Raw genomic sequence first — 24,907 nt, 5'->3', positions numbered from 1 at the left:
CTTCCCATAGAACAAGCCAGGAACAGCGTGCTAAGCAACAGAGCGGGGGAGAGATGGCTGCGGAGAGGAGAGCTCAGAGGAGGATTCAATCTCTGTATCGTCATCTTTCACCACAAGCTTCTGATGCGAGCTCCCTTCTTCAACCGGTCAGTATGCTCTCTCTCTCTCTCTCCACGGGTGTCTGCTTTTGTTTCGTTTGCGGAAAATGTTAGATGTAGTTGGTACTTAGTTGATGTCGTGATTTTTTTAATTTTTTTTTGGGTTTCTGGTTTTGATGATGAAGACTGTACTGAGAGCAGAGCGGCTAAGCCTTCGAGACGGTAGACAAGCCGTGGTAATCGGTGGTATGGTGTTGGACATTCATGCCCTTCCTTTTTCTCCTCCTGCTCCCGGAACCACAACCCCTGGCAAAGTAAGTTTATTTTCCTTCGCTTATCTGTTTGTTCAGTCATCCTTATTCTGTTTTTGGTGAAGTCTTTTGTGGGATGTTTACCTTGCTTGTAATGCGAGTTTAAGAATGAAATTTGTCGATGCTGGCTGCTTAAAAAATGCCAAATTGGGCATCGATTTTTTGTGCTCTTAGTCTGGATTTCAGTTGAAAGAGAGGTGGGAGTACTCTAATTTGGTCCATTTGGGGAAATTTCGAAGTTGCTGGAGTAATCTAACAAGTGCTATTCTCTGTAATATGGGTTGACGCTGGTCTCTGTCAATAACATGGAGAATAATAGGATAGCATCATATAAAGATAACACAGGAATGGAGGATAGACCCAACTAGTCATATAGAATGAGAAAGGTTGAATTGCGGAAAACATCAGGATTGTGAAGATATATAATAGGACACACAGTCTTGTGTGAACTTTTGCCCATTTAAGGATACGTTTGTAGAAGGGAGAAACTGGTTTAGTAGTAGGTGGTTTTGTCTTTGGAGGAGTGGGTTTCTGCTTGGATGATGGTGGCGGAGAAGGTTTTGGAGATGTGTCATAGTAAGTGGTAGAGCAAGATACCGGATGTGAGTACTTGCCACTATATTCTCCAATGGGTCCAATGGTTGTATCTGTCTTTCCCTCTATTAAAAATTTCATGCTCAGATGAATTGCACTTCTTTCTCTTGGAAGGCTTGTCGTCCTCATCTTCGAAGGGTTGGCAGTTCTCACTGTGGCAATCTAGATCCCAAAAACAATGGCCTGTACGAGGATCCTTGAAGTATACACGGAGTTGTACTTGATAGTTGATGGGCTCTATTTTAAGTCTTTCTCCTTCACCATCTTCTTCTAGTATTTAAGGCTGCATCATCAAGATTGTAGGAAAGATGGAATAAGAGTCTTTTTCATTTTCTTTTGAGTGATCAATTTTGGTGACCACACTGCCGTGCTTTTTCTTGGTGAATTTTCACTCTAAAGGCTCTATAAATATTACTCTAGAAACTGTATAGGCTGAACTTTTTATAGAGCATTTCGTAGCTAGTCACCCAGGTATTTGGAAGGAGTTTGACTAATTTTGAACAAGGAATCTATCTTGCAACATGATGCACAAAGTCATCTATGTTGTGTACAGAGATCAAAAAGGTATTCTTTGCTCTTGGTAAGGTTAAGTTTGTGGTGTGTTTTGAACTCTGTGCACCATTTTGCTAGCGGAGAGTTGCCACGATTGAATATGGATTCTTTGGAGCTCCAATGTTTTGCCCTCTAGCCCAAAAATATACTATTGTCAACCATTAGTATAGGGCAAAGTGTTTTGTTTGCTTTATCTGACATCTCTTTCCTAAGAGTGTGAATTACTGTCCTGTAAGAGCAATTTTTTGATGGCGGTGTATTAGTATTATTGTAGTAACAAAAGTTTGTATTGTCCTCAACCTTGCTTATATAAGGCTAACTTCTCTAAGAAGTTGAATGAGATTTGGAGGTTGTAAACTTATGGCCTATATACACTTTTTTATGGAATTCTAAAACACTTTTCTCATTCTTGAAGGCTGATTTCATTAAAAGTTTAGAGTTGCACAATTAGTCCGATAAGTTGAAACATGGTTTCATGAGTTTGCTCTTCACTTGCCACTCTATGGATCCTATGGTTCCAAATGTTTCTAAGTTCTAAGAGCGTTATGATATAGATGAATGGCGTCTGGATACCAAAAAAAAACAAAAAAGTCCCTTTGAGAGGCCAAGGGAAGGGCCGTGTAGTGGGATAATATTTCTGTCTCAAATAGTCATTTGTTGATACCATTAACCCCTCATGATATCATAGCCATCTTCATAAAAAAATCGGACTGAGATTATAACCCTAGGCCTGATAATGCATCGTTACTAAGAGGAAGAAATATCCCATCATGACTGAGGATCCTCAGAAAGTAGTACTACTAAATGTGTAGATGCTCTATTACTCTTGATCCCTACCTCTTTAATCCAATGCCTCCAAGATCAACTATTTTAGTGAGATATCTTACCTCAATGAGAATAAGATCTATAATACCTATCCCTCTTATAAATCCATTTTTGCTTTAGTTAAACTAGCTTCTTTTTCACCAATAAAGTCTATAAGAAAGCTTATTCACTATACTCCAAAGGATGTCAAGAGAATACGTTTAGTCAACCTGCTTTGATCAACATCCCTTTCCAGCTACTCAACATGAACACTTTGTGAACTTTTAAATCTCTTCTGAGTTTCTGCGCAAGTGGCTCTAACGAGGCTTTAGCAGTTTTGCTTTGGTGCTATATTGCTTGCTCTTTCCTTCCATGGTCATAAAGGATGGCAAGTAGTGGCCTGCATGGCACTACTTGATTTTAGTTCCTCGACTATCAACACGCTTGCATTGGCGTAGTTGAAACAACTCTCAATGCTAGATTTGTGTTTGTAACACTATTCCCAAACTTCAATATAGCTCTTTCAGATCCTAAATTGCTTTTTGTCTTGAAGGTTCAATTACAAATCACTCGATGTCCCCCGAGTCCAGATTTGACTGTGGCAACTAGATGGTGTACATATGACCCCCCAAAAAAGAAAAACAAAAAAGCTAGATGGTGTACAAATCACACAATAGACTTAACTTTGCCAGGAGCAGAAGATGCCCTTTCCATATCTGTGGACAATAAGTAGATGACTTTGTGCATCGTATTTCAAGACAGATTCCTTGTTCTGAGTTACTCAAACTCCTCCCTAATACCTGGGTAACTAACTACAAAAACTTCATCAAAATGTTCAGCCTATACAGTCTTCAAAGTCAAAATTCATCAAGATAAAGGACAGCAGTAGGTCATCAAATTTGATCACTCAAGAGAAAATGAAGAAGGCTCTTCTTCAATTTTTCCTACAATCTTGATGATGCAGCCATACATACAAGAAGATGAAGGTGAAGGAGAGACTTGGAATAGAGTCTTTCGACTCTAAAGGACAACTCTGTACTTCAAGGCTCATTGCTACTGGGATCTAGATTCCCAGTGCAGGAAGTGCCATACCCCTCCACAAGATGAGGATGACAGGCAGCCTTCAAGGAGAAAGAAGAAGTGTAGCTCATCTGGGCATGAATTTTTTCATAGATGGAAAGATGGAGATCCAACCATTGACCCAGTGTTGAAGATATTGGTAGGTACCGGTAACAGGTTTCTTACTCTGCCCCTAAATATTACACATCTCCAAAACCTTCTATGCCGACAGCATCAGTTAAGAACCTATGTGAGAACACAATACACTGTTCAGTACTTTCTGTGTGAGTCTATATCTGACAGTGGTCTTTTAGGTTCACTATGTTTTAGGAGGTGTAGCAAGGAGTATTGCTGATTGCATGTCGAAGCTGGGAGGAAAGCCCTTCTTCATCAGTGCTATGGGCCTTGACATGGCAGGTTAGTGTAGCACATCTTTTGACCCAAAAAAAAAAAGAAAAAGAAAAAGTACAGCACATCTGAATTAGCTTACGTACTTTCTGTTTCGGCAAGACTTTCTGAGGCACTGTCAATTAATTATTTTGGCATACGAACTCAATGCATGGCCACCTAGGACATAATGTTTTGTAGAGTTTCAGCATAAAGGTTGTTTAGTATTGCTCTTGTTCAATTTCCTTCTTGTCTTAAGCCATGGGACATGGAGAAAAATACCAGACAAATCCTTTAGCTCCATCTTTATTAAAAGACGTGATAAAAGTAAAGAACCTACTATCTTTTTTCAATAAAAGTGCGTAATTTTGTTTTGGGCCTTGACTATGTCTATGTCCATCCTATCTGCTTCTGTTGTAATTTGAGAGTTTCCTTTAGATTCACAAGGTATATATGGTCAAGCCTAATAATTTTTAGGATAAAAAATAGTTTTTTTAAACAATCATCTGTTAATTGTAACTGGAATTCTTGGGTATGCCAGCCTGATTCTAATCAGGATCAATAAATTTTGAAGACATACCAAATTGAGATCTTTGTGGAGGTCTGTGAGGGATTAGAATTGGCCATTAGGATTTTGCCAAATATCGTCTTCACTTTCCAGATTGAGAATTTGCGAGTAAACTGTATATTTTAAAGGTACTAAGATTCGAGAATGTTTTTCTTTTTATTTGCTTCACCTTGATGGAGTGAATGTCCGGTCATCCTTCATGCATGGTCGTAGGCCACTTGCCAAGGTGGGCAAATTCTCTGTCGTTTCTTTATTTATCAGTTTTCTTGTTGAGGTTTCTGTGTCTTCCCACAATTTTGCTAACATTATCCTGTGCCCTATGTATCAGGGAATCACTTGTTGGAGCATTGGAGATCTACTGGGCGTCCTATTGAAGGTTAACGTGCTCAGTTTAACTGCTTGTCTGACATGCCTAGTAAAATCTTCTAAATTGATAATAGTGATGAAATTTTGCTATATTTACCTTTATAGAAAGGTAAGTACACTAAAATTTATTCTTCTAATTGTTCTCTTTTACTTCGCTATAACAATGAACTAGCTACTCTCCTTTTTCTTTGGCTTCAAATAAGTTATAGAGATGCACGTGCTGTTCATGAATGTGCTTCTCGTTCTTAAACTCAGCAATTCCAAGGCAGGTATCCTTCAAACCCAAGATATTACAACTGCTGTGGTCTGCTGTGTACTTGATCCAAATGGTGAGGTAGCTGCTGGTGTTGCAAGCTTTGAGTCAATTGTAAGTTAATTTTGCTGAAAACATATCAGGTAGAGCAGACATACTTGTGTTCTCTCTAAGATCTATAAAGGCACTCATGGTTGACCTTTAGGAGAGATTTCTCACTGCTGAGTGGATTCAACAATTTAGATACGAGATCTCTTCTGCTCCAGTAGTGATGGTTGATGCTAACCTCAACGATCGTGCTCTCGAAGCTTTGTGTCGATGTAATTCTAAAGATTCACTGTACTTTGATTTTTCATCTGGCTTGATTATATGATCTACTCTGAGTCAGTAGAAAGCTCTTCAGAATTCACTTACTTGGTTTTTCTTTGAATTTTGTTCACAGTGGCTGCAGGAGATAACATTCCTCTGTGGTTTGAACCGGTATCGGTTTCCAAATCCAAAAAAATTGCTTCTATTGTGAAGTATGTGAGTGCTTCGCCTTGTGGTGTGCATTTACTTTCTTTTGTGCTGTTTTCTATGTGCTGTGTAAGCATATTTAAGTCTGGAGTTGATAAACAATCGGATAAGTTCAATAATACATTTTATGGAGTTCACGAGATGTCAATCTCAGATTTCTGACTCGATTGCTAATGGAGTAGTTGATTACCATCATCCTTAGCACCATACTGACAGAGAGCAAAACAGGAAATACTATGATGAGAAAAGTTTAGTGCTTCAAATTGATTAACGCAGACCATTAGTTGTGTATGCTGGAAAATGATAGCAGTTGTTGTCAATATATTTCATAGAATTGCCTACCATCTGCATGGATATGGAGAAAAATGGTGAAAGTTGTGGTTTGGGTTGGAGAATTCTGAATGTAGCATATCAAAACAAAATTTAGTGGCTTTGCATAGACATTCGTTAATAATGCATGTCCAATTCATAATCTGCTGATTACATTTCCAGAAGTCAGGATGGCTGGCGATGTTATGCTTCCACTAGGATATTAATTTGCAGTCTAGATGAGTTGAAGGAAACTCTTCCATAGTGAATACACTTAAGTGTGATACACACATAATCTTTTCTTAAATCAACTAGGAAATTATAAACCATACATCATAGCAATTGATTTATGTTAGTGATATTGTTGAACTTTAACAAGATCTCACTTTTAGAAAAAACTGGCGTCAAGTTCATATCAATCAGGCATGAAATAAAATGTTACTGGTTTACATAGTTGACTTCTTGGTTTTGGCATCCCTTTCAGCTATGAAAACAATATGACATTAGGAGAAACGAAATTCAGCTCACATGGGCATAGTTTAAGAGTGGCATTAAGCGGTTCCTAGATTCTGAAAGCTTCATCTTGGAGATCTGCTACTGACACAGAGTGGGCTCTTTGCAGGTAACTTATGTATCTCCCAGTGAAGATGAGCTCTTTGCAATGGCAGATGCTCTATCTCCTGGGAAGTTATATGGTTTGAGTGAAAGGTATAGGAGTGAAAAGAATTGTCCTGCAGAATCTCACATCAATATGCTAAAACCCGCAATAGTTCTTTTGCTTGAGAAGGGCATAAAAATTGTAGTCGTAACCATAGGCGCTCGTGGAGTATTTCTATGCTCTAAAGAGGGGTCTATATTGACAAGAGCTGTTGTGGAGAAACCCCAACGCCTTGGCATAAGTTCGGAACTCCACAAATTGATCTCATCTGATTGCCCTTCACAAAAATTTCATGATGCCAAACATATTGAGGGAACCTCTCGTCTCTTTGCTTTGCATCTTCCTGGCCTTCCTGCATCTGTTAAGAAGCTTACTGGGGCTGGCGATTGCTTGGTGGGTGCTACACTTGCATCGGTATGTGAAGGTTTGAACGTTATACAAGCCATCTCAGTTGGTATTGCAGCAGCAAAAGCCACTGTTGAGGCAGATTCAAACGTACCTTTGATGTTTGATTTAGTTGGAGTTGCAGGTATGAATATTCTTTTAATAAAGACAGCAGGAAATTTATGCATTCTTGGATATTCTATCAATTTGGTTCTATTCTACTTCTTTTGTTGTGTTAATTTCAATAATTTCAGTAGAGTAGGTAAGAAACAAATTGGTGTAATGGAAACCGGTGTGACTCATCAAGGAAAGCTATCGTGCAACTTGTAGAGGCTGTTTCTGAGCAAGATATCTTCTCTCAATAGGTACAAGCTAATGAGTGTGCTGAGAATACTGTAGAGCCGCATGACATGAACAGAATAAATTGGAAAAACTTTCATTAGTTTAAGCACGATGCTGGATTCCTATTATCTTTAGGAAATGGATGTGAACTAATATGTAATGAGGCCAGGAATGATCGTGCCTAAACTTCCTTGGCAGATGATGCTAGGTCGGTGTACTCAGCTGCAAAGGTTGTTCATAATGGACCAGTGTAAGCTGCTGCTATCTTCAAGATAATGATGATCGTGAATGGACTGGTGCAGAATTGGACTCAAGACCGCTCATTGTTGGTCAACTTGCTTTGTTTTTGGGCTTCCATTTGGTACAATGGAGGTGTAAAATATTTACTCCACAAGTAGAGTTGAGATACTGACAGGAGTATTCAGTTTCTGGTACTGCATCAGTTTCATTAGTAGATGAATCCTTTCAATCCAAGATTGCGAGTGAATAATTTTATGGTTTTAATAAAAATCCTCTGACATTTCTCTACTTATTTCAATTTCTTCTTCCAGCAGAACAAATTCCTTACCATTTATTCAAGAATTGGGGCCTCAGAGGAATCTGTATGTTTCATGCAGTGTGATGTTTTGGTTGCTACGGCACACTTACCCCCAACCTGCGGATTCAGATGCCTGCAAAGATCTCCTCACGTCTTTATCTGCTTCTGAATTCTGTGGCTAATCTAATAATCCGACTAGAACGATGAAATGACATTTGAAGTGACGAGGCTCTCAATCTCTTACATAGAGTAGACCAAACTAATCTCAAGTTAGTTACGTTGTCGCAATATACATTGATTGTGCAAGTGAACAGATCATGCTCAGTCATTTAGATTCTTACATTTGATCATAAGCTTCATTGAAAAATAGAAAGCATGGCAATGCACTTAAAAGGCGACTTTTTATTTATCAAGTAAAAAATTATTTTAATGATTTATTTATTTATTTATTTATTAGACATTTGTTATGTATCACATAACGTCAAGGAGCATAATCTAAGGACAACAAAACTAAGTACAGGAAAAAAAGGGGAAATTTTGGGTTGGCAGAACGGTAACCATGGCCGATTTGAAGATTCTCATTGGTTTGTAGAAGCTAAGGAAAATGAGGAAACAACCCAAAATGCAGAGGTAGCAGCTTCTACTGTAGCAAAGAAAGCCAAAAGAATAACAAGCCACTGATTCTGCACCTTTCCTTAAGGATTGAAAGTTCAAATCGAACCATCCAAAAAGAGCAAATCTACGGAGATGTCTCTCGGAAGGAATCAAGACCAGATCATTCGCCAGAGAGTTCGTGACCTCCAAGGAGCTCCTATCCGAAACAGAACCAAAGGAGAAAAATTCTCAATGTCCATTACCTTCACCATCATTTTTGTCCTTGCCCTCTTACCAATGCGTTTATCTTTTCGAAGGAGGATGCAAGAGAATAAACTATATGAAATACAATAACACATCAACCTAAGAGCTAGAAGAAGACAATCTCAAAAGTAATGTCTGTCGAGCTAAACTAGCTCAAGTCCCTCCTAACATGATACTAGATTGTGGGACATATAAATACACACAAAACATTTCCAATCCAACTATGCAGGGAACTCTAAACATCATTGGTATATCCCAAAAGAAAACTAGTATAGATTATTGGAGTACTTGATGAAGTTGAGAATGTTTCCAGCTCCATCTCAGCTTCATCACTGTTAACTGGCACATCAGGTGGATAAATAAGTGGTTTTGGAGGCATTTGGAGTTCATCAATATCTCCTTCAAGCATTTCTAGGACATTGCTCATTGAAGGCCGATGGTCAGGGTTTAATTGTATACACCAAAGTGCAACTATTATCATCTTCTTTATCACCTTCCTTTCCTCTGCTACAATTTCTATTTCAACACTTTTTTCTTCGCTAACTTGGTCATACGCCCACAATGGAAAATAAATTTGGCTTGAGTGTTCCACATTTGCACTTATATTCTTCCTTCTACCTGCCATTTCCATGAGCAACATCCCAAAGCTATAGACATCCGCTTTAAAAGATACATCACCAATGTTTCTATAGAACAACTCTGGTGCCATATATCCTAAGGTCCCTCTTGCAGCAGTCAATGAGACTATGCTATGATTAGCGGGACAAAGTTTTGCGAGTCCAAAGTCAGAAACTTTCGGAGTGAAATTCTTGTCTAAAAGAATATTGTGAGGCTTGATATCAAAGTGTAGTATTTGCATGTCACACCCCCGATGTAAGTATTCAATCCCTCTCGCCACCCCAAGAGAAATTTCATATATTTTCTTGTAATTGAGAAATTTATCACCTTCCTCGGTGAAAATTTGCTTATCCAAGGATCCATTTGACATGAGATCATACACGAGAGCTTGTTTCGAGCCTTCAAAGCAAAAACCAATGAGTTGCACTACATTAACATGGTAAATTCTTCCAATAGTAGCTATTTCATTGATAAAATCTTGGCCTTGGGCCTTGGACTGCTTCAAAATCTTGATAGCCACTTCATCGCCGCTTCGGAGCGTTCCTTTGTACACAGAACCATATCCCCCTTCTCCCAGTTTGTGCTTAAAACTTGCAGTGATCTTCTTAATATTGGAATAGGAGTACCTTATGGGTAAAAAGTTGTTGTGAGCCTGCAAAAATTCTTCAATGTTCTTGTCCATTGCTAAGTGCCTTCTTCTGTAGATGGAGATTAGAAATATCCCGAAAAATGGCATCCCAATTGCAAACTTTGTTCCACAAAAATACGCTGAAAATAATTCTAATAGGTTAGTATAAGGTTTTCTTAATTATTTTAAGAACAAATCATTGTGGCTTACCCAGTAGACATATAAAAGCCACAGTCATCCGAATGGTTATAGAACCTGGGACACCTGTGAAAGGAATGAATGATTTGAAAAGAAATGGAAGGAAAAGAAGACTGGAAAACAAAACTCACGAGCAAACAGAGTAGTGGCTAACTACTTTGTGCAAATTGGGTTTTGTCTAAAAGAATATGAGAAGTGGGATGTGTGCATTCGCAAGAAATAATAAGCTTTGTTTCACATAAATGATCAAGATACAAGAAATTTCTTTTGCTCTTTTAGCAGTCAACAAATACAAAGAAAATGTGATTTTCATTTTTAATTGATAACTTTGTTTCTCCATGAATAGGTAAATGTAATTTTTTAAGGAATTTGCTAGTACAATTGTTTCTTAGAATATTAGTTAAGTGACTAATTAAGAAAACAAGAAAATCTGAACCCTATGCCGACAAAAAAAATAGTCATGTGGCTGCTCGAACAATGACCCCCCTTTTTTACAACGGGAAATAATTTTTACATATTTGAATTTTGAGGAGAAAGTAGCAAGTGAAAGAGTGTGCACAATCATGCAAAATTGCGGTAAAGTTTCTGTGTCAATCGATGCTTACCGCCATCAGGCAACCTCCATTCGCAATCCTGAAACCTAAAGTAGACACCGAAATCAAAGAGGCCAAAGACTCCGTTGGTGGTGAAGCCGCAACTCTGAACCGTGAGGATGTAACGGTATTTGAATTCAACAAAGCAGTAAGGCAAGTCGAAAACAAATCCATTGGCCATGATGTTATGGATTAGCTCATAATTGTAGAGGCTACTGTTTATCTGCTTGTAATTAGCCGAATAATTTGATACCCAGGTCCCACTGTGAATGGTGCAAAAGTCCCTAACATCTGATGCTTTTGAATTGGTCAAAGCATACAACTTCCAACTCGATGATGTGTTGGAAGAATACAACCCCACAATGCATGATGGATTAATAGCGATGTAGAATGAAGAATTAACTGTCTTTGAGCAATTCACAATGACCACACTACCGAATGCGTTGGAGTACTGTCTGTCAAATGCGTCGAAGTACTGTTCGCCGAAGAGCGTATCACCCCTTGTCAACAAGTGATGGGGAAGAGACGAGCAATTGTCCTTATAGATCCCATCGTCTACCAATCTAATTTGGCCAATGGAATAATCGATAAATAGCACATAGTATCTACCAACACCAAAGTATGCAACAGTGCGATTACCTTCACAAGCCAGCTCGTATTTTGATAAACCACATCCCTTTGGATCACTCTTCAGTCGAAATGGGTAGCTTATGTTGTGAATGTCACCACAGGATGAAGTGCACAAATAATTACTCGGCTTTGCAGTGCTAGTCAGCAGTTGCAACAGAACGAGAATGAGTAACAACGCTTGATAGGAATCCATGAAGCTAAGAGCATCAATCATGCCTCTGTTTTTCTTTGGGCAAAGAGAAATTGGTAAGGAATTGCTTTTTGTGTGCGGAGGAGGCGCTACTTAAAAAGATTGGGAGTATGTGGGATGATCCTTGACTTTGGAGTCGCCTTGACCCGTGCAAAAGGCCCAAGTCAGTCAACCCAACAAATGCACGCAATTCAACAAATCAAAGAAGTACAGCGCCCTCCAAGGGGGCGAGTACCCAGCTGGCCAACGCAAAAATGCAGTGCATCTGGGAAATTACACCCATAGAGCTAGATGACTTTTCTCTATTACTTGCGCTTTCAAAGGTGGGCGTGTCCACAGCCGGCCAACGCAAAGATGCAGTGTATCCGGATCATTTACACCCATAAAAAAAATAGAGATGATTTTTCTCATTTTTTTCGTCAACTCTCTCGACGTAGTTTTTGGGTCGACCCCGACCCCGTCCACAAACAAGTCCATCTCTCTCTCTCTCTCTTTCATAGTTAGTCACTTCCTTTTTATGCACAACCATTCGTTTTAAGAAACATTTGTTTCACTAAAAATAATATTTTTAAAAATATTTTCTTAAAAATAATAACTTATGTAGTTTGAAATAATCAGCTAATGAAAAATATTTTTATTATCGATAATAATTTATATCTAAATAATTTCATTGACAATTAAAATATTTTTCTCTTATTCATATTTATAAGAAATATAAGGGATCGTTTTTAAGAAAATATTTTTCAAATCATTCATTTTTCAAAAAACAAACAAAGGCTTAAAATTGTTCATAGCACTAAACCATCTATTGTTCATCACAACTATTCAAACAACAATTTCTTTGTAACTCTCTCTTCTTCTCTTTTCACACACAACTTTGATAATACATTCAAGGTAAAATTCCAAGGGAGAAATTAAGTAAGTGTTCAACTCGTTTCTCTATAGATTTTATTTATATCCTAAAGGTCTATTTGTTCTAAGCCCCACGGCAACAATATTGAAGGCAAATAATACCTTATGAACAGTGATCATCTTAACCCATCAAAGCATTATCAATTATTGCTCCGTCTGCATCAATAATCAATTTTCTCAATAATCTTAAGGTATTATTGTTTTCATGAAGATGGAGATAGTGGTTGCATCGACCGCTCGGAATCTTCATAGACAAGTATTATTGAGACTTTTGTTTCTATTTATATGGTTGAGTCATCTTCCTTGTGGCAAAATAGATTATCTCATGTTGCTTAACTACTTTGAAATTTGTGAAAAGAAGTAGTATGATATTATGTCATAATCTAGATAAAAAGGAATGAGAAATATGTTCACAAGCAAAGATGACTAAGAAATTATTCTCAAAAGTAGAAAGATCTAAAGATGAAATTGTTATGTTATTATATTATTTTTTGTTACTCTAGATATACTCTTGTTTATCGTATGAAATCAAAAGTTTTTTATGTGTTCAAGATACATGAGACTGCAGTTAAAAATCAAAGTTTTGAAAAATGATCTAGGAGAAGAATACTTCTCATTAGTTTTATTTTTTTTTTGGCATTTTGTGAAGAAAATTGGCATTGTGCATCAAGCAAGTGCACATTATACACCACAATGAAATAGATTGGTAGAAAGAAAGAATCAAATTTTGGTAAATATGGTTAATGCCATGATCTTACAAGCGAAATTGCCAATAAATTTGCGGGGAGAAGCACTTCGTACTGCATGTAACATTCATAACAAAATTCCATCAAGGAAATTTAAGATACTTCCATGTGAATTATAGAAAAGAAAGGTAGTAGCATCTAATACTTTAAATGGATAAATATACTAAAAATCCTAAAAATTATCTTGAAAGTGCAATTGAATCCCAAAACTTTCAAAAAATGCAATTAAGTCCTAAAACTTATTACAAAAGTGCAATTGAGTCCTAAAACTTTTAAAAAGTGCAATCAAGTCCTAAAACTTATGAAGTTTGTGCAATCAAGTCTTTCCATTAACTCCATTCAACTTGACAAATGAAAAATATTAACAAGTTTTAGAACTTGATTACACGAACTTGACAAATTTTAAACTTGATTGCACTTTTAAAGAGTTTTAGGACCCAACTCCACTTTTGTGACAAATTTTAGGACTTGATTGTGTTTTTTGAAAATTGTAGGACCAAATTATACTTTCATGACAAATTTTACAGCTTTAAATGCACTTATCCTTACTTTAAAGTATGGAGATGCTTTGTATATTCTAAGTAAATCAAATAATGACCAAGGACATTAAGAAGTGTGTTTATTGGATGTACTAAAATTCTAAAGTTTATCGTATTGGATGTTGAATCTAATATTATTGTGAAATCAAGAGATGTTGAATTTCTTGGACACAAATTTCTTCAACATTCAAACGATACCTTAGCATATTCAAAAACAACAATTGACGCACATAATTCTTCATCAAGAAAAAGAAAATTGTTTAATTTTCCAAGTGAGCCACAAAGAAGTTAAAGAGTGAAGAAACTAATAGATTTCGATTCTAACTTTGTAACTCTCCTAGTATAAGGGGATAATGAAAATTTTGTGAATAAACTATCCATGGTAATTCATTTGGATAGAGATCCAAGAACGTTCGGCGAGGCAATGGATTTCAGAGATGCACCACTTTGAAAGAATCAATGATGAAAGGAGGTGTCAAAGAAGAATTTTTAATACTTTATAAGATTGTCTAAATGAAATTTTTGATCTTACACAAATCCCAGTAGCATTTGCTTGCCTTGGAGGCTAAATACAATACTGACAAATAAAGTACAGATAGAATTATTAAATATTTTGAATTTATCATAATTAATAGAAAATCCGTCTTTAAGCAAATGGAGGAACTTCATATATATGTTGCCAAACTCAAAGTCCTTATGTTTGAAGTTGCTAAACGTATTCAATTTACTGCAATTATTTCAAAATTGCCTTCAACTTAAAATGATTATTGAAAGAAACTTTCCCACACGATTGAGAACCTAATTGTTGATATTTTGATAAAAACTCATTCGAATTGAGGAAGTTTCTTAGGATCATGCCGTTAATTATGTAAAAGAAGTTACAAATAAGGTGCAATTGGTTGAGAATGGCAACATGAGCATAGACAAAAACAAACATTGAAACAATGGCATGAGAAAATAGATTCAATGGTATATCATATGGATTTAAGCATAACAATGCTAATAAGTGCATTTATTCAAGGCGTACCTAAGAGTATGAATTTATAATTTGCTTATATATAGATGATATGTTGATTGTTGGTACTAAGGTTAAAAACTATATATATGGATACAATTTTAGGTATCAAGGTGATCAAACATAGTGGGGGTTATACTTTAAGTCAAGGCCATTATGTGAAGAAAAATATTCAAAAATATGAACATTTGGAAATTAAAGAGTCAACTGTATCATATGATGTATCAATTCAATTGATGAAAAATATTGGCAACCTTTAGTACAATTAGATTATAGTAGTGCAATTGGAAGTTTGATGTACACTATGCATTGCAATAGACCAAATATAGCCTTTATTATATGTAAATTGTCTAGATTTACTTGTAATCCTAGTATCAGGTAAAAATGGTCAAACAAAGTTAGTGGGTCCTTAGTGACACTTTTGGGGGTGGGGGGGTCAAATCTATGACACTAAGAATGCTGAAATAAGCAACTATACGTTTTGTATAAAATGATTTATGATAAGTCGAACGAAAAGTTGGACTTATTAAGGAAACATGGTCATGACAAGATGAATCACGAAAACCTGGTAATTGTTCCATATAGATGAGAACATCGAGATTGCCATGTAAGTAAGGCATTCTTGACATCTACTTGGCAAATTTCCCAATTCTGAATAGTAGAAACGAATAGGATAATGCTAATTGTGGCTTGTTTGATTACCGGACTTGAAGTTTCTAGGAAGTCAAGGCCTCCTCTTGATGACAGCCTTTTGCAACAAGTTAGGCTTTCAATAGGTCAAGTGATTCATCTCCATGTAACTTTTCTTTGTAAACCCAATTACATCTTACAACATTCATCAAGGATTGACGAGGAACAAATTCCCATGTTTTGTGGAGTTCCTCAAGCATGGTGGCTGTCCAATCAATGTGTTTTAAGGCTAATTGGATGGCACGTGGCTCGGTAGAGATAGATGAAATTGTGATATGACCATATATAGGGTTTGGCTTCAAGATCCCAACCTTTGAACATGTAACAATGGGATGTGGAAACTTCAGATTAAGATTGAACTAAAGAGCCACTCTTGGCTGGTTGTGGCACATGATTAGAGAGAGTAGAAGATGAATCTCATTCTATCTTAGCAAAGAGATTTACACATTTGCTTGCAGAGTCAATATTTATTAGTGAACAACCATTTTGACTAACTTCTGGATTAGTTTGGGGCATAGTTGAATGATTACTAGACATTTGTAATTATCCTTCAAATCCTCGAATCCCTTGACAAGGGAAGCATCTTTCTCTTGTGTAAGCGTGTGAGGTACTCGAGTCATTAGCCACGCAAAGTTTGTGTGGACTTGGAGGTCTGGTGAAAGAGTGAAACACGAGAAAAGGGGCAGAAGATATGGGCGAGAGCATGAGTGACATGGCTAAAAGCCTAATCGCATAAAATATCACATTAACGCGTGAAATGAGTGTTGTGTCCGTGACACATGGGAGCTCTCGTTGATAAGACCCAACATACTATACCTACTTGCAAGATTTATTTTTTGAAATTTCCTTTTTATTTTCTGAACCATGGAATGATACATATTAAACCTGAAATTGTGAGGATTGTATTTTACCGCATCAAAAATTTATTATTTTCTCGTCATCAACTTCCATTAAGTTTCTAGCTATACATGTCATGCACATGAGATTCAAGGCTGTAAAACAGGTGTAAAACGCAATTTTCCCTTCAGATTTGTGTTAAATACCCGATTGCCCTCAAATTGAATAAGTTATAAAAAGATATCATATAGGAAAGATTACCTCTATTAACCCTAAAATGTACTAGTGATAACTCTATAAAAATATAGTTATTTTACCTATTTTAGGCAACAATTAATGCAAAATCTATGAGAAAATATTTAGATTTCCTTCTGATTATTTGAATTTTCCTTATTTATGCAGAACAATGAGATATGGAGAAGATAAGGAAAAGAATGGCAAATATCAGGAATTCAAATAAAATAAAATAAAGTAGTGGAAGATGGATATCAAATCAAGAAATTCTTGATTTTGTTCCCTAATATTATTTGCAAGCGTTGGGAGATAGATATCTGTGATATATCTTTTGAAGAGGAGAACATGAAGAGCCAGAGAGAGCAGCTAGGTTTTTGTTAGATCATTTTTCATTGTTATGAGAGTTTTTCAAGTATTTTGAAGAGAAGACCAAAGTGGTGACAAAATTATTGTTCTTTGATTCAAGATACTAGGTTTGATTTATATTTATTTATTCTTCTACTATGTTCTAATTTTCTTTTGTTAAGGCTACGATGTAGCCTAACCATGATAATGTGAATTTCATGATTTTTATGGTTTACAATTGATTTCATTCATGTGCGTTATATATTATTGTGTTTAATGCTTTTGAGTGACTGGCCACCACTTGAATAATCTAATGTGTATGTTTGAGACTGAAAAGTGATAATATGCAATTGCTCATTATAATATATAACCATGAATTAAACGTGGATAAAGATATACTCCGGTATTTGTGTAGCTTTCGGTGATAAAGTGATCCAAAAGACTCATTATAAGTTAGGAATATTCATAGTTTTTAACGTACTCATATTTATTTTAATTCACATAGAGATATAGTGGATTAATAAGCTGAGTAGGTTTGCTATACCTAGATTAGGAAATTCCACCATCACATGTTTGATATCGTTCTTGTACCCACAATAATCTAAAATTCATATCTAGTGGTTATGGTGAAATCGGATGCTCTAACATATTTATCTAATCGATTTACTGCATTTAGTCTACAAATTTCGTTTTTAATTTATTCTTAATTATATTTTGATCTGTTAGATAAATTTTAGAATTAGTCTATTTTAGTATTTAATTGGTTTATTAATCATCAATCTCTATGGGACGATACTTTTTCTCATCATTATATTACTTGTTTGACACGTGCACTTGCATTTAGAATTGTACGAACAAGTTTTTGGCGCCATTGCCGAGGATCGTTTGTTTAATACTAATTAATATTGATACCAAATAATTCTAAGTTTAATCTAGCTTTTGTTTTGTTTTATTTTTCAGGGTGCACATCGGTTTATGACACGTAGCCAACAAGGGAAACTTGTTGAGCTTAATCCATAAATCGAGAGTACATTCAAAAGGCAACTAAGAGAACAGAGAAATTGCGCCAAGAAGATGGCAGACGGTGAGAATGAAAATCCACGGAGACTTTTAAGAGATTATGTTGTGCCAACAGTTTAAGGCACCACATCAAGTATCAAAAGACCTGCAATTTAAGCAAACAACTTTGAGATCAAGCCGTCACTTATTCAGATGCTTCAACAATCAATGCAATTCAGTGGACTACCAAGCGATGATCCAAACGTTCACATCGATACTTTTCTTGAAATCTGTGACACAATTAAATATAATGGAGTTACAGATGATGTTATTAGATTGAGATTATTTCAATTCTCCCTTAGAGACAAAGCTAAGAGTTCGCTTTCTTCTCTTCCTACAGGATCAATCACTACATGGAATGATATGATTCAAAAATTTCTTGGTGAGTTCTTTTCACCTGCAAAGTCTGTGAAGATGCGTTATGGTATTACTAATTTTATGCCGATAGATAATGAATCATTACATGAAGCATGGGAAATATTTAAAGAATTTCTTAGGAGATGCCCACATCACGGACTACTCGTATGGATGCAGGTACAAACTTTTTATAATGGCTCTAGTACAAATCTCCATTCTATGATTGATACAGGAGGAACTCTAAATAATAAAACACCAGAAGAAGACTACAATCTATTAGAGGAGATGGCATCCAATAGTTATCAGTGGCCTACTGAGAAACTACCGATGCGAAAAGTTAGCGGAGTTCATGAAGTGGATGATTTTGCTCCAATTGCTGCACAATTTGAAGCACTCAACAAAAAGCTTGATAATATAAGTGTTTCAGCCATGAAAATTCAGAATTTGACATGTGATTTTTATGGCGGAGGACATGTTAGCACAAAATGTTAGGTAGGTAATACTTTTAAACAATCTAATGAAAATTATAACTTTGTTGGGAATTTTAACAGGTCACAAAATAATCCCTACTCCAACGCATACAATCCGGGATGACGCAATCATCCAAATTTTTCATGGAATAATCAAAATGTGACAGGACCACCTAGATTCAAACAATCAAAAGAGACAAAGTCAAATTTGGAAGATATAGTCACCAAACTTGCTAATGTGACTCATGACTTCATCAAAAACACGGATGTGAGATTTCAAAACCAAGAGACTTTGATCAGAAATTTGGAGATGCAAGTGGGTCAGTTAGCAAGCATGATGTCAAGGAGACAACAAGGTTCTTTGCCGAGCAACACAGAGAAAAATCCAATTGAAAACATAAAGGCTATTACCCTGAGAAGTGGTAAACAAGTGGGAGAAGAAGAGATTTTTAGAGACAAGGAAAAGGTGATCAATAAACAATCAAAGGAGACAAGCAGGAGTAAACTTTTTCCAGATAATCCCAAGCCATATGTGTTGCCAATTCCATTCCCTCAGCGACTCCAGCAACACAAAATAGATAAGCAATTTTCTAAATTTCTTGATGTATTTTAAAATTCCACATTAACATTCATTTTGCAAATGCTTTAGCACAAATGCCTAGTTATGCAAAAATTTTGAAGGAGATTTTGGCAAATAAAAGGAAACTGGAGGATTATGAAACCGTGAAGTTAAACGATGAGTGTTCAACCATCTTACAAAACAAATTACCTCCGAAATTAAAAGATCCAAGGAGTTTTATTATTCCTTGCACTATTGGGGATTCTTACTTTGAAAAAGCATTATGTGATTTAGGTGCAAGTATTAATTTGATGCCTTATTCAGTTTTCAAGAAATTAGGATTGGGCGAGGTAAAAGCAACCACAGTGTCACTTCAACTGGCTGATCGATCAATTATATATCCGAGAGTTATTGTGGAAGATGTTTTGGTAAAAGTTGACAAATTTATCTTTCCTACAGATTTCATAGTTCTTGACATGGAAGAAGATTTTGAGATACCACTTATCTTAGGTTGACCTTTTCTAGCAACAGGAAGAGCTCTTATTGATGTACAACAAGGGAAGTTGATCCCTAGAGTTCAAGATGATCTTGTTTCATTTAATGTTTTTAAAGTAATGAAATATCCATCTGATGATAATTCTTATTTTAGAGTTAAAACAATTCTTGTTTTAGAGTTAAGACAGTTGACAAGTTGGTGAATAAGATTTTTCAGGAAAATATTTTTAAAGATCCACTTGAAGCATGTCTGACTTGACCAAGGGACAAAGATATTTAGAATGAGGAGATAAAGGAGTACGCAAGTTTCATGGAGGCAATTCCATCATATTCAAGGCAAAAGGCAATTAAACTTGGGGAGTTGGGACAATACATTACAAAGCCTAAACTATCAATTGAAGAGCCTCCAATTCTTGAACTCAAACCCTTATCTTCTTATTTGAAATATGTTTATTTAGATGGAGTTTCTTCTTTACTAGTAATTATATCATCTTCTTTGACAGATTTGATGGAGGAGAAATTGCTTAGATTATTAAGAGAGCATAATGGTGCAATTGGATGGAAAATAGCTGATATCAAGGGAATTAGTCCTTCAATTTGCATGCACAAAATTTTGATGGAGGAACAATATAAACCCACTATCCAATCTCAGAGGCGTTTGAACCCGAAGATGCAAGAAATAGTGAAATCTGAGGTAATTAAGCTACTTGATGCAAATATCATCTATCCTATCTCTGATAGTTCTTGGGTATGTCCTGTACAAGTTGTGCCAAAGAAAAGCGGTATGACTGTTCAGAAAAACGACAACAATGAATTGATTCCAACTATAACAGTTACTGGGTAGCGCATGTGTATGGATTACAGAAAATTGAATGATGCCACTAGAAAAAATCACTTTACTTTACCATTTATTGATCAAATGTTGAAAAGACTTGCAAGGCATGAGTCTTATTGCTTTCTTGATGGATATTCTGGGTATAATCAGATTTCTATTGCACCAAAAGAGCAAGAGAAAACTACTTTCACTTATCCCTATGGTACTTTTGCTTTTAGAGGAATGCCCTTTGGTCTTTGTAATACACCAGCTACTTTTCAGAGATGCATGATGGCTATTTTTTTTTTATATTGTTGAAAAGTATATTGAGATTTTCATGGATGATTTTTCTGTTTTTGGCTTATCATTTGATTCTTGTTTAAATAATTTGCCTTTGGTTTTACAAAGATATGAGGAGACTAACCTTGTTTTAAATTGGGAGAAGTGTCACTTTATGGTGTAGGAAGGAATAGTGCTTGGGCATAAAATTTCTCGAAACGGAATAGAAGTTGATCGAGCCAAAGTGGAGGTCATTGCAAAATTACCTCTATCAACATCTGTGAAACTTGTCAGAGGATTTTTGGGGCATGCAGGATTTTACAGGCGATTTATAAAAGATTTTTTAAAAATTGCTAAACCTCTTTCTAATCTTTTGGAAAAAGATGCTCCTTTTAATTTTTCTATTGAATGCATGCAAGCTTTTAACACTTTAAAGGAGAAGTTAATATCAGCACCAATTATCACGCCACCAAATTGGGATTTACCTTTTGAGCTAATGTGTGATGCTAGCGATTCTGCAGTAGAAGTTGTTTTGGAACAAATGAAGAATAAAAATTTTCAAACCATATACTATACTAGTCGAACCTTGTCGGGTGCACAATTGAATTATTCAACAACAGAAAATGAACTTTTAGTGATAGTTTTTGCTTTTGATAAATTTCGTTCTTTTTTAATTGGCTCAAAAGTTATAGTTTATTTTGACCATTCTGCTCTTAAGTATCTGCTTAAAAAGAAAGAATCAAAACATAGGTTGATTAGGTGGATTCTATTGCTGCAAGAATTTGATTTGGAAATCAAAGATAAGAAAGAGACTGAAAATCTAATTGCAGACCACTTATCAAGAATTCAAAATTCAAAGGAAGAGGTAAGACCAATTTTGGAAGAGTTTCCTAATGAGAAAATTTTTTCCATCAAGTCAACAAAAGTTCCTCGGTACGCCGACTTTGTAAATTATTTAGTAAGTAATGTTCTTCCTCCTAAATTATCATATCAACAGAAGAAAAAATTATTTTCTGATGTTAAAAATTATTTTTGGGAAGAATCTTTTTTGTTTAAAGTATGTACAAACCAAGTCATAAGGAGATGTGTTCCAGACAAAGAAAATGCAAACATTCTACATCATTGTCATGATGGAGAGACAGGTGGCCATTTTGGTGCCACTAAAACTGCATATAAGATTTTACAATCTGAATTTTATTGGCCTACACTTTTTAAAGATGCATACTCCTATGTAGCTTCATGTGATAAGTGTTAGAGAACTGGAAATATTTCAAGAAAAAATGAGATGCCTTAAACAACATTATTGTGTGTGAATTATTTGATATTTGGGGTATTGATTTCATGGGACCCTTTTACACCTTCTTATGAAAATTTATACATTTTAGTAGCTGTGGAGTATGTGTTTAAGTGGGTAGAAGCTGTAGCATTGCCAACTAATAATGCTAAGGTTGTGGTCAAATCTTGAAGAAAAATACTTTTACCCAATTTGGCATTTCTAAGGCAATCATATGTGATAGGGAGACATATTTTTACAATAAACAATTTGAAGCACTTTTGAGTAAGTACGGAATCACACATAAGGTTGCAACCCCTTATCATCCTTAGACTAATGGTCAAGTAGAGGTTTCAAATAGGGAAATCAAGAGAATTTTAGAAAAAACAGTGAATGCCTCTAGGAAAGATTGGTTAATAAAACTTGATGATGCATTTTGGGCTTATAGGACAGCGTTCAAAACTCCAATTGGGATGTCTCCTTTTAGGTTAGTGTTTGGGAAGGCTTGTCACTTACCAGTGGAATTAGAGCATAAATCATATTGGGCATTGAAATTTCTAAATTTTGACATGCAGTCTGCAGGTGAAGAAAGATTATTGCAACTAAATGAATTTGAGGAATTTTGCAATGAGACCTATGAAAATTCTAAGTTGTATAAGGAGCGTACAAAAAGATGGCACGACAAGCACATATTTAGAAGAGAGTTTAAAATTGGTCAAAAAGTCTTACTTTATAACTCTCGTCTTAAACTTTTTCCAAGAAAATTGCGGTCTAGATGGTCTGGTCCTTTCATAGTTATATAGTTATTTCCATATGGAACAATTGAAGTTGCGCATGACACTGATGGCACATTCAAAGTGAACGGTCAACGTTTAAACCCTACTTTGAAGGTAGTTACAACAAGCAGAAGACCACTATTGAATTTCATCCTCTAGAATAGCGACATCTGAGATAGTTTGGCTGAAAATTATAAATCAAGCACTTTTTGGGAGGCAACCCAAGCATTTTAATTTTGTTGTTTTTATTTATTTATTGTTAAGTTTATGTTTTGCAAAAAAAAAAAAAAAAAAGATTAACTTTTTTTCTATTTTATCCAGGATAATTTTTTAGGAATCATCTTTCAAGAGTTTAATCATCAATGTCATTTATAGACTTATCCTACAACCAGGGGAGTTTTTTTCTTCCTATTTCTATTTTTCGCATTGAGGACACTACTTCATTCAAGTTTAGGAGGGAGGCAAATTTATTTTTTGGATAATTTTTATAATGATTGCTTTCCTAGTTGTGAATTTTTACGATTCTTAGGAAAATTTAAATTTTATTTAAACTTACAATTGATGTGTGAGTTAATCTTAATTGTACTAGTTTCCAACGTTTAATTAGAAATTATCATCAAGATTCAAAAAAGAGACGAATAAAGAATACTGCATTAAAATGAGAACTTTTTTTTTCTAGGTCGAAGATTAATGTGAGAGCTTCGAAAAGAATCATTTTGAAGTGAAAATTAAGAGGAAAAATAATGAGAATTTTAAAAGATTGCAAAATCGAGAATAGAAGGAGAGATCGACAGTCTTTTAAGGACATGATAAACCGGCAACGGCAAGATTCAACATCTATTGTTTTATAACCAACTTCTGCCGGCCCAGGATTTGGCTGCTAACACTGACACTGATTCCTCTCTCTCTCTCTCTCTCGTCACCGAAATCTGTTCTCCGTCACGAACCTGAGTCTTTTGTTATTGTCTTAGAAGCTGGAAGTATCGAGGGTCGTTTGAGCAGAGATGGGTTCCTTCTTCTCGTCCTTTCCCATGTAACACCTGACACAAACATGTAAATGAGGTCCTTAAAAGATGGTCTAGCCTACCAGGCTAGAGCAGTTAAGTCCGGCTTCGTCCCCAGCACTTTCCTCTTCAACCAGCTCATCCGCCTCTACTCCCAGAATGGCCTCTTGCGAGAAGCCCACAAGCTGTTCGACGAAATGCCCCACCGGAACGTGTACTCCTCGAACGCCCTGATTTCGGCTTACGTAAAAGCTCGGGACTTGACCCGAGCCAGGGCGTTGTTCGACTCCGCCACTGACAGGGACTTGGTAACTTATAATTCGATGCTGACCGGTCACGTGACCATCGACGGACGTGAAAGCGATGCGCTCAAATGGTTTGACGAGATGCAGTTGATGCGTGATTGTCTTAAGTTCGACGAGTTTACTTTGACGACGATGTTAAACTTGGTGGCAAAGTTACGTGTGCAGTGTTATGGGACACAGTTGCATGCTTATATGGTGAGGACGGGGAATGATACGGATAAGTATGTCATGAGCTCCTTAATTGACATGTACTCTAAATGTGGGAGTTTCGGAGAAGCATACAGAGTGTTCTGTGAATCAAAAGCGGAGGTCGATTTGGTTTCCAAGAATACGATGATGGCAGCTTGTTGTAGGGAAGGTAAGATGGAAGTGGCTTTAGATCTGTTCCAAAGATTGCCCGAGTTAAATGATACAGTGTCTTGGAATACTTTGATTTCTGGCTATGCACAAAACGGTTTTGAGGAGGAGTCCTTGAATTTCTTTATGAAAATGAGGGACAGTGGATTTGGGTGGAATGAGCACCCGCTCGCTAGTGTTCTGAATGGTTGCTCCAGCATGCGGAATTCAAAGCTTGGAAAGGAGATACATGCTTGGGTTTTGAGAGAAGGAGTGATATCAAATCTCTTTGTTTAGAGTGCCTTGGTGGATGTTTACTGCAAGTGTGGAAATATTAAATATGCGGACTTAGTTTATGCGACAATTGAGTGCGAGAACTCCTTTTCGACAACTTCTATGATCGTGGGT

General features: G+C 36.1%; 3 protein-coding genes and 1 non-coding gene across 4 annotated transcripts; 2 read left to right on the top strand and 2 right to left on the bottom strand.

The window, feature by feature from the left end:
* On the top strand, positions 1 to 7,704 carry LOC104452647 (ribokinase). The gene is made up of 9 exons (XM_039318388.1): positions 1 to 146; positions 284 to 412; positions 3,733 to 3,835; positions 4,702 to 4,749; positions 5,009 to 5,106; positions 5,198 to 5,312; positions 5,435 to 5,517; positions 6,440 to 7,004; positions 7,400 to 7,704. The coding sequence occupies exons 1-9, from the start codon at positions 54 to 56 to the stop codon at positions 7,453 to 7,455; spliced, it is 1,290 nt and encodes a 429-aa protein (XP_039174322.1). The 5' UTR covers positions 1 to 53; the 3' UTR covers positions 7,456 to 7,704.
* A 1,128-nt stretch (positions 7,705 to 8,832) lies between these two features.
* On the bottom strand, positions 8,833 to 11,478 carry LOC104455551 (rust resistance kinase Lr10). Its single transcript, XM_039317723.1, has 3 exons — positions 10,647 to 11,478; positions 10,054 to 10,107; positions 8,833 to 9,983 (listed from the first exon to the last, which is right to left on the bottom strand). The coding sequence occupies exons 1-3, from the start codon at positions 11,476 to 11,478 to the stop codon at positions 8,833 to 8,835; spliced, it is 2,037 nt and encodes a 678-aa protein (XP_039173657.1).
* A 6,765-nt stretch (positions 11,479 to 18,243) lies between these two features.
* Positions 18,244 to 18,349, bottom strand: LOC120296528. Its single transcript, XR_005553476.1, has one exon. It is a non-coding gene; the product is annotated as a small nucleolar RNA R71 (small nucleolar RNA).
* Positions 18,350 to 23,911: 5,562 nt separating this feature from the next.
* On the top strand, positions 23,912 to 24,796 carry LOC120296073 (putative pentatricopeptide repeat-containing protein At3g18840). The gene has a single exon (XM_039317722.1). It carries the CDS (start codon positions 23,912 to 23,914, stop codon positions 24,794 to 24,796), a length of 885 nt encoding a protein of 294 aa, XP_039173656.1.
* Positions 24,797 to 24,907: the final 111 nt, after the last annotated feature.

The sequence above is a fragment of the Eucalyptus grandis genome, chromosome 7, assembly GCF_016545825.1.
Source record: "Eucalyptus grandis isolate ANBG69807.140 chromosome 7, ASM1654582v1, whole genome shotgun sequence".
NCBI lineage: Eukaryota > Viridiplantae > Streptophyta > Magnoliopsida > Myrtales > Myrtaceae > Eucalyptus > Eucalyptus grandis.
This window is presented reverse-complemented; position numbering and strand designations above follow the sequence as displayed.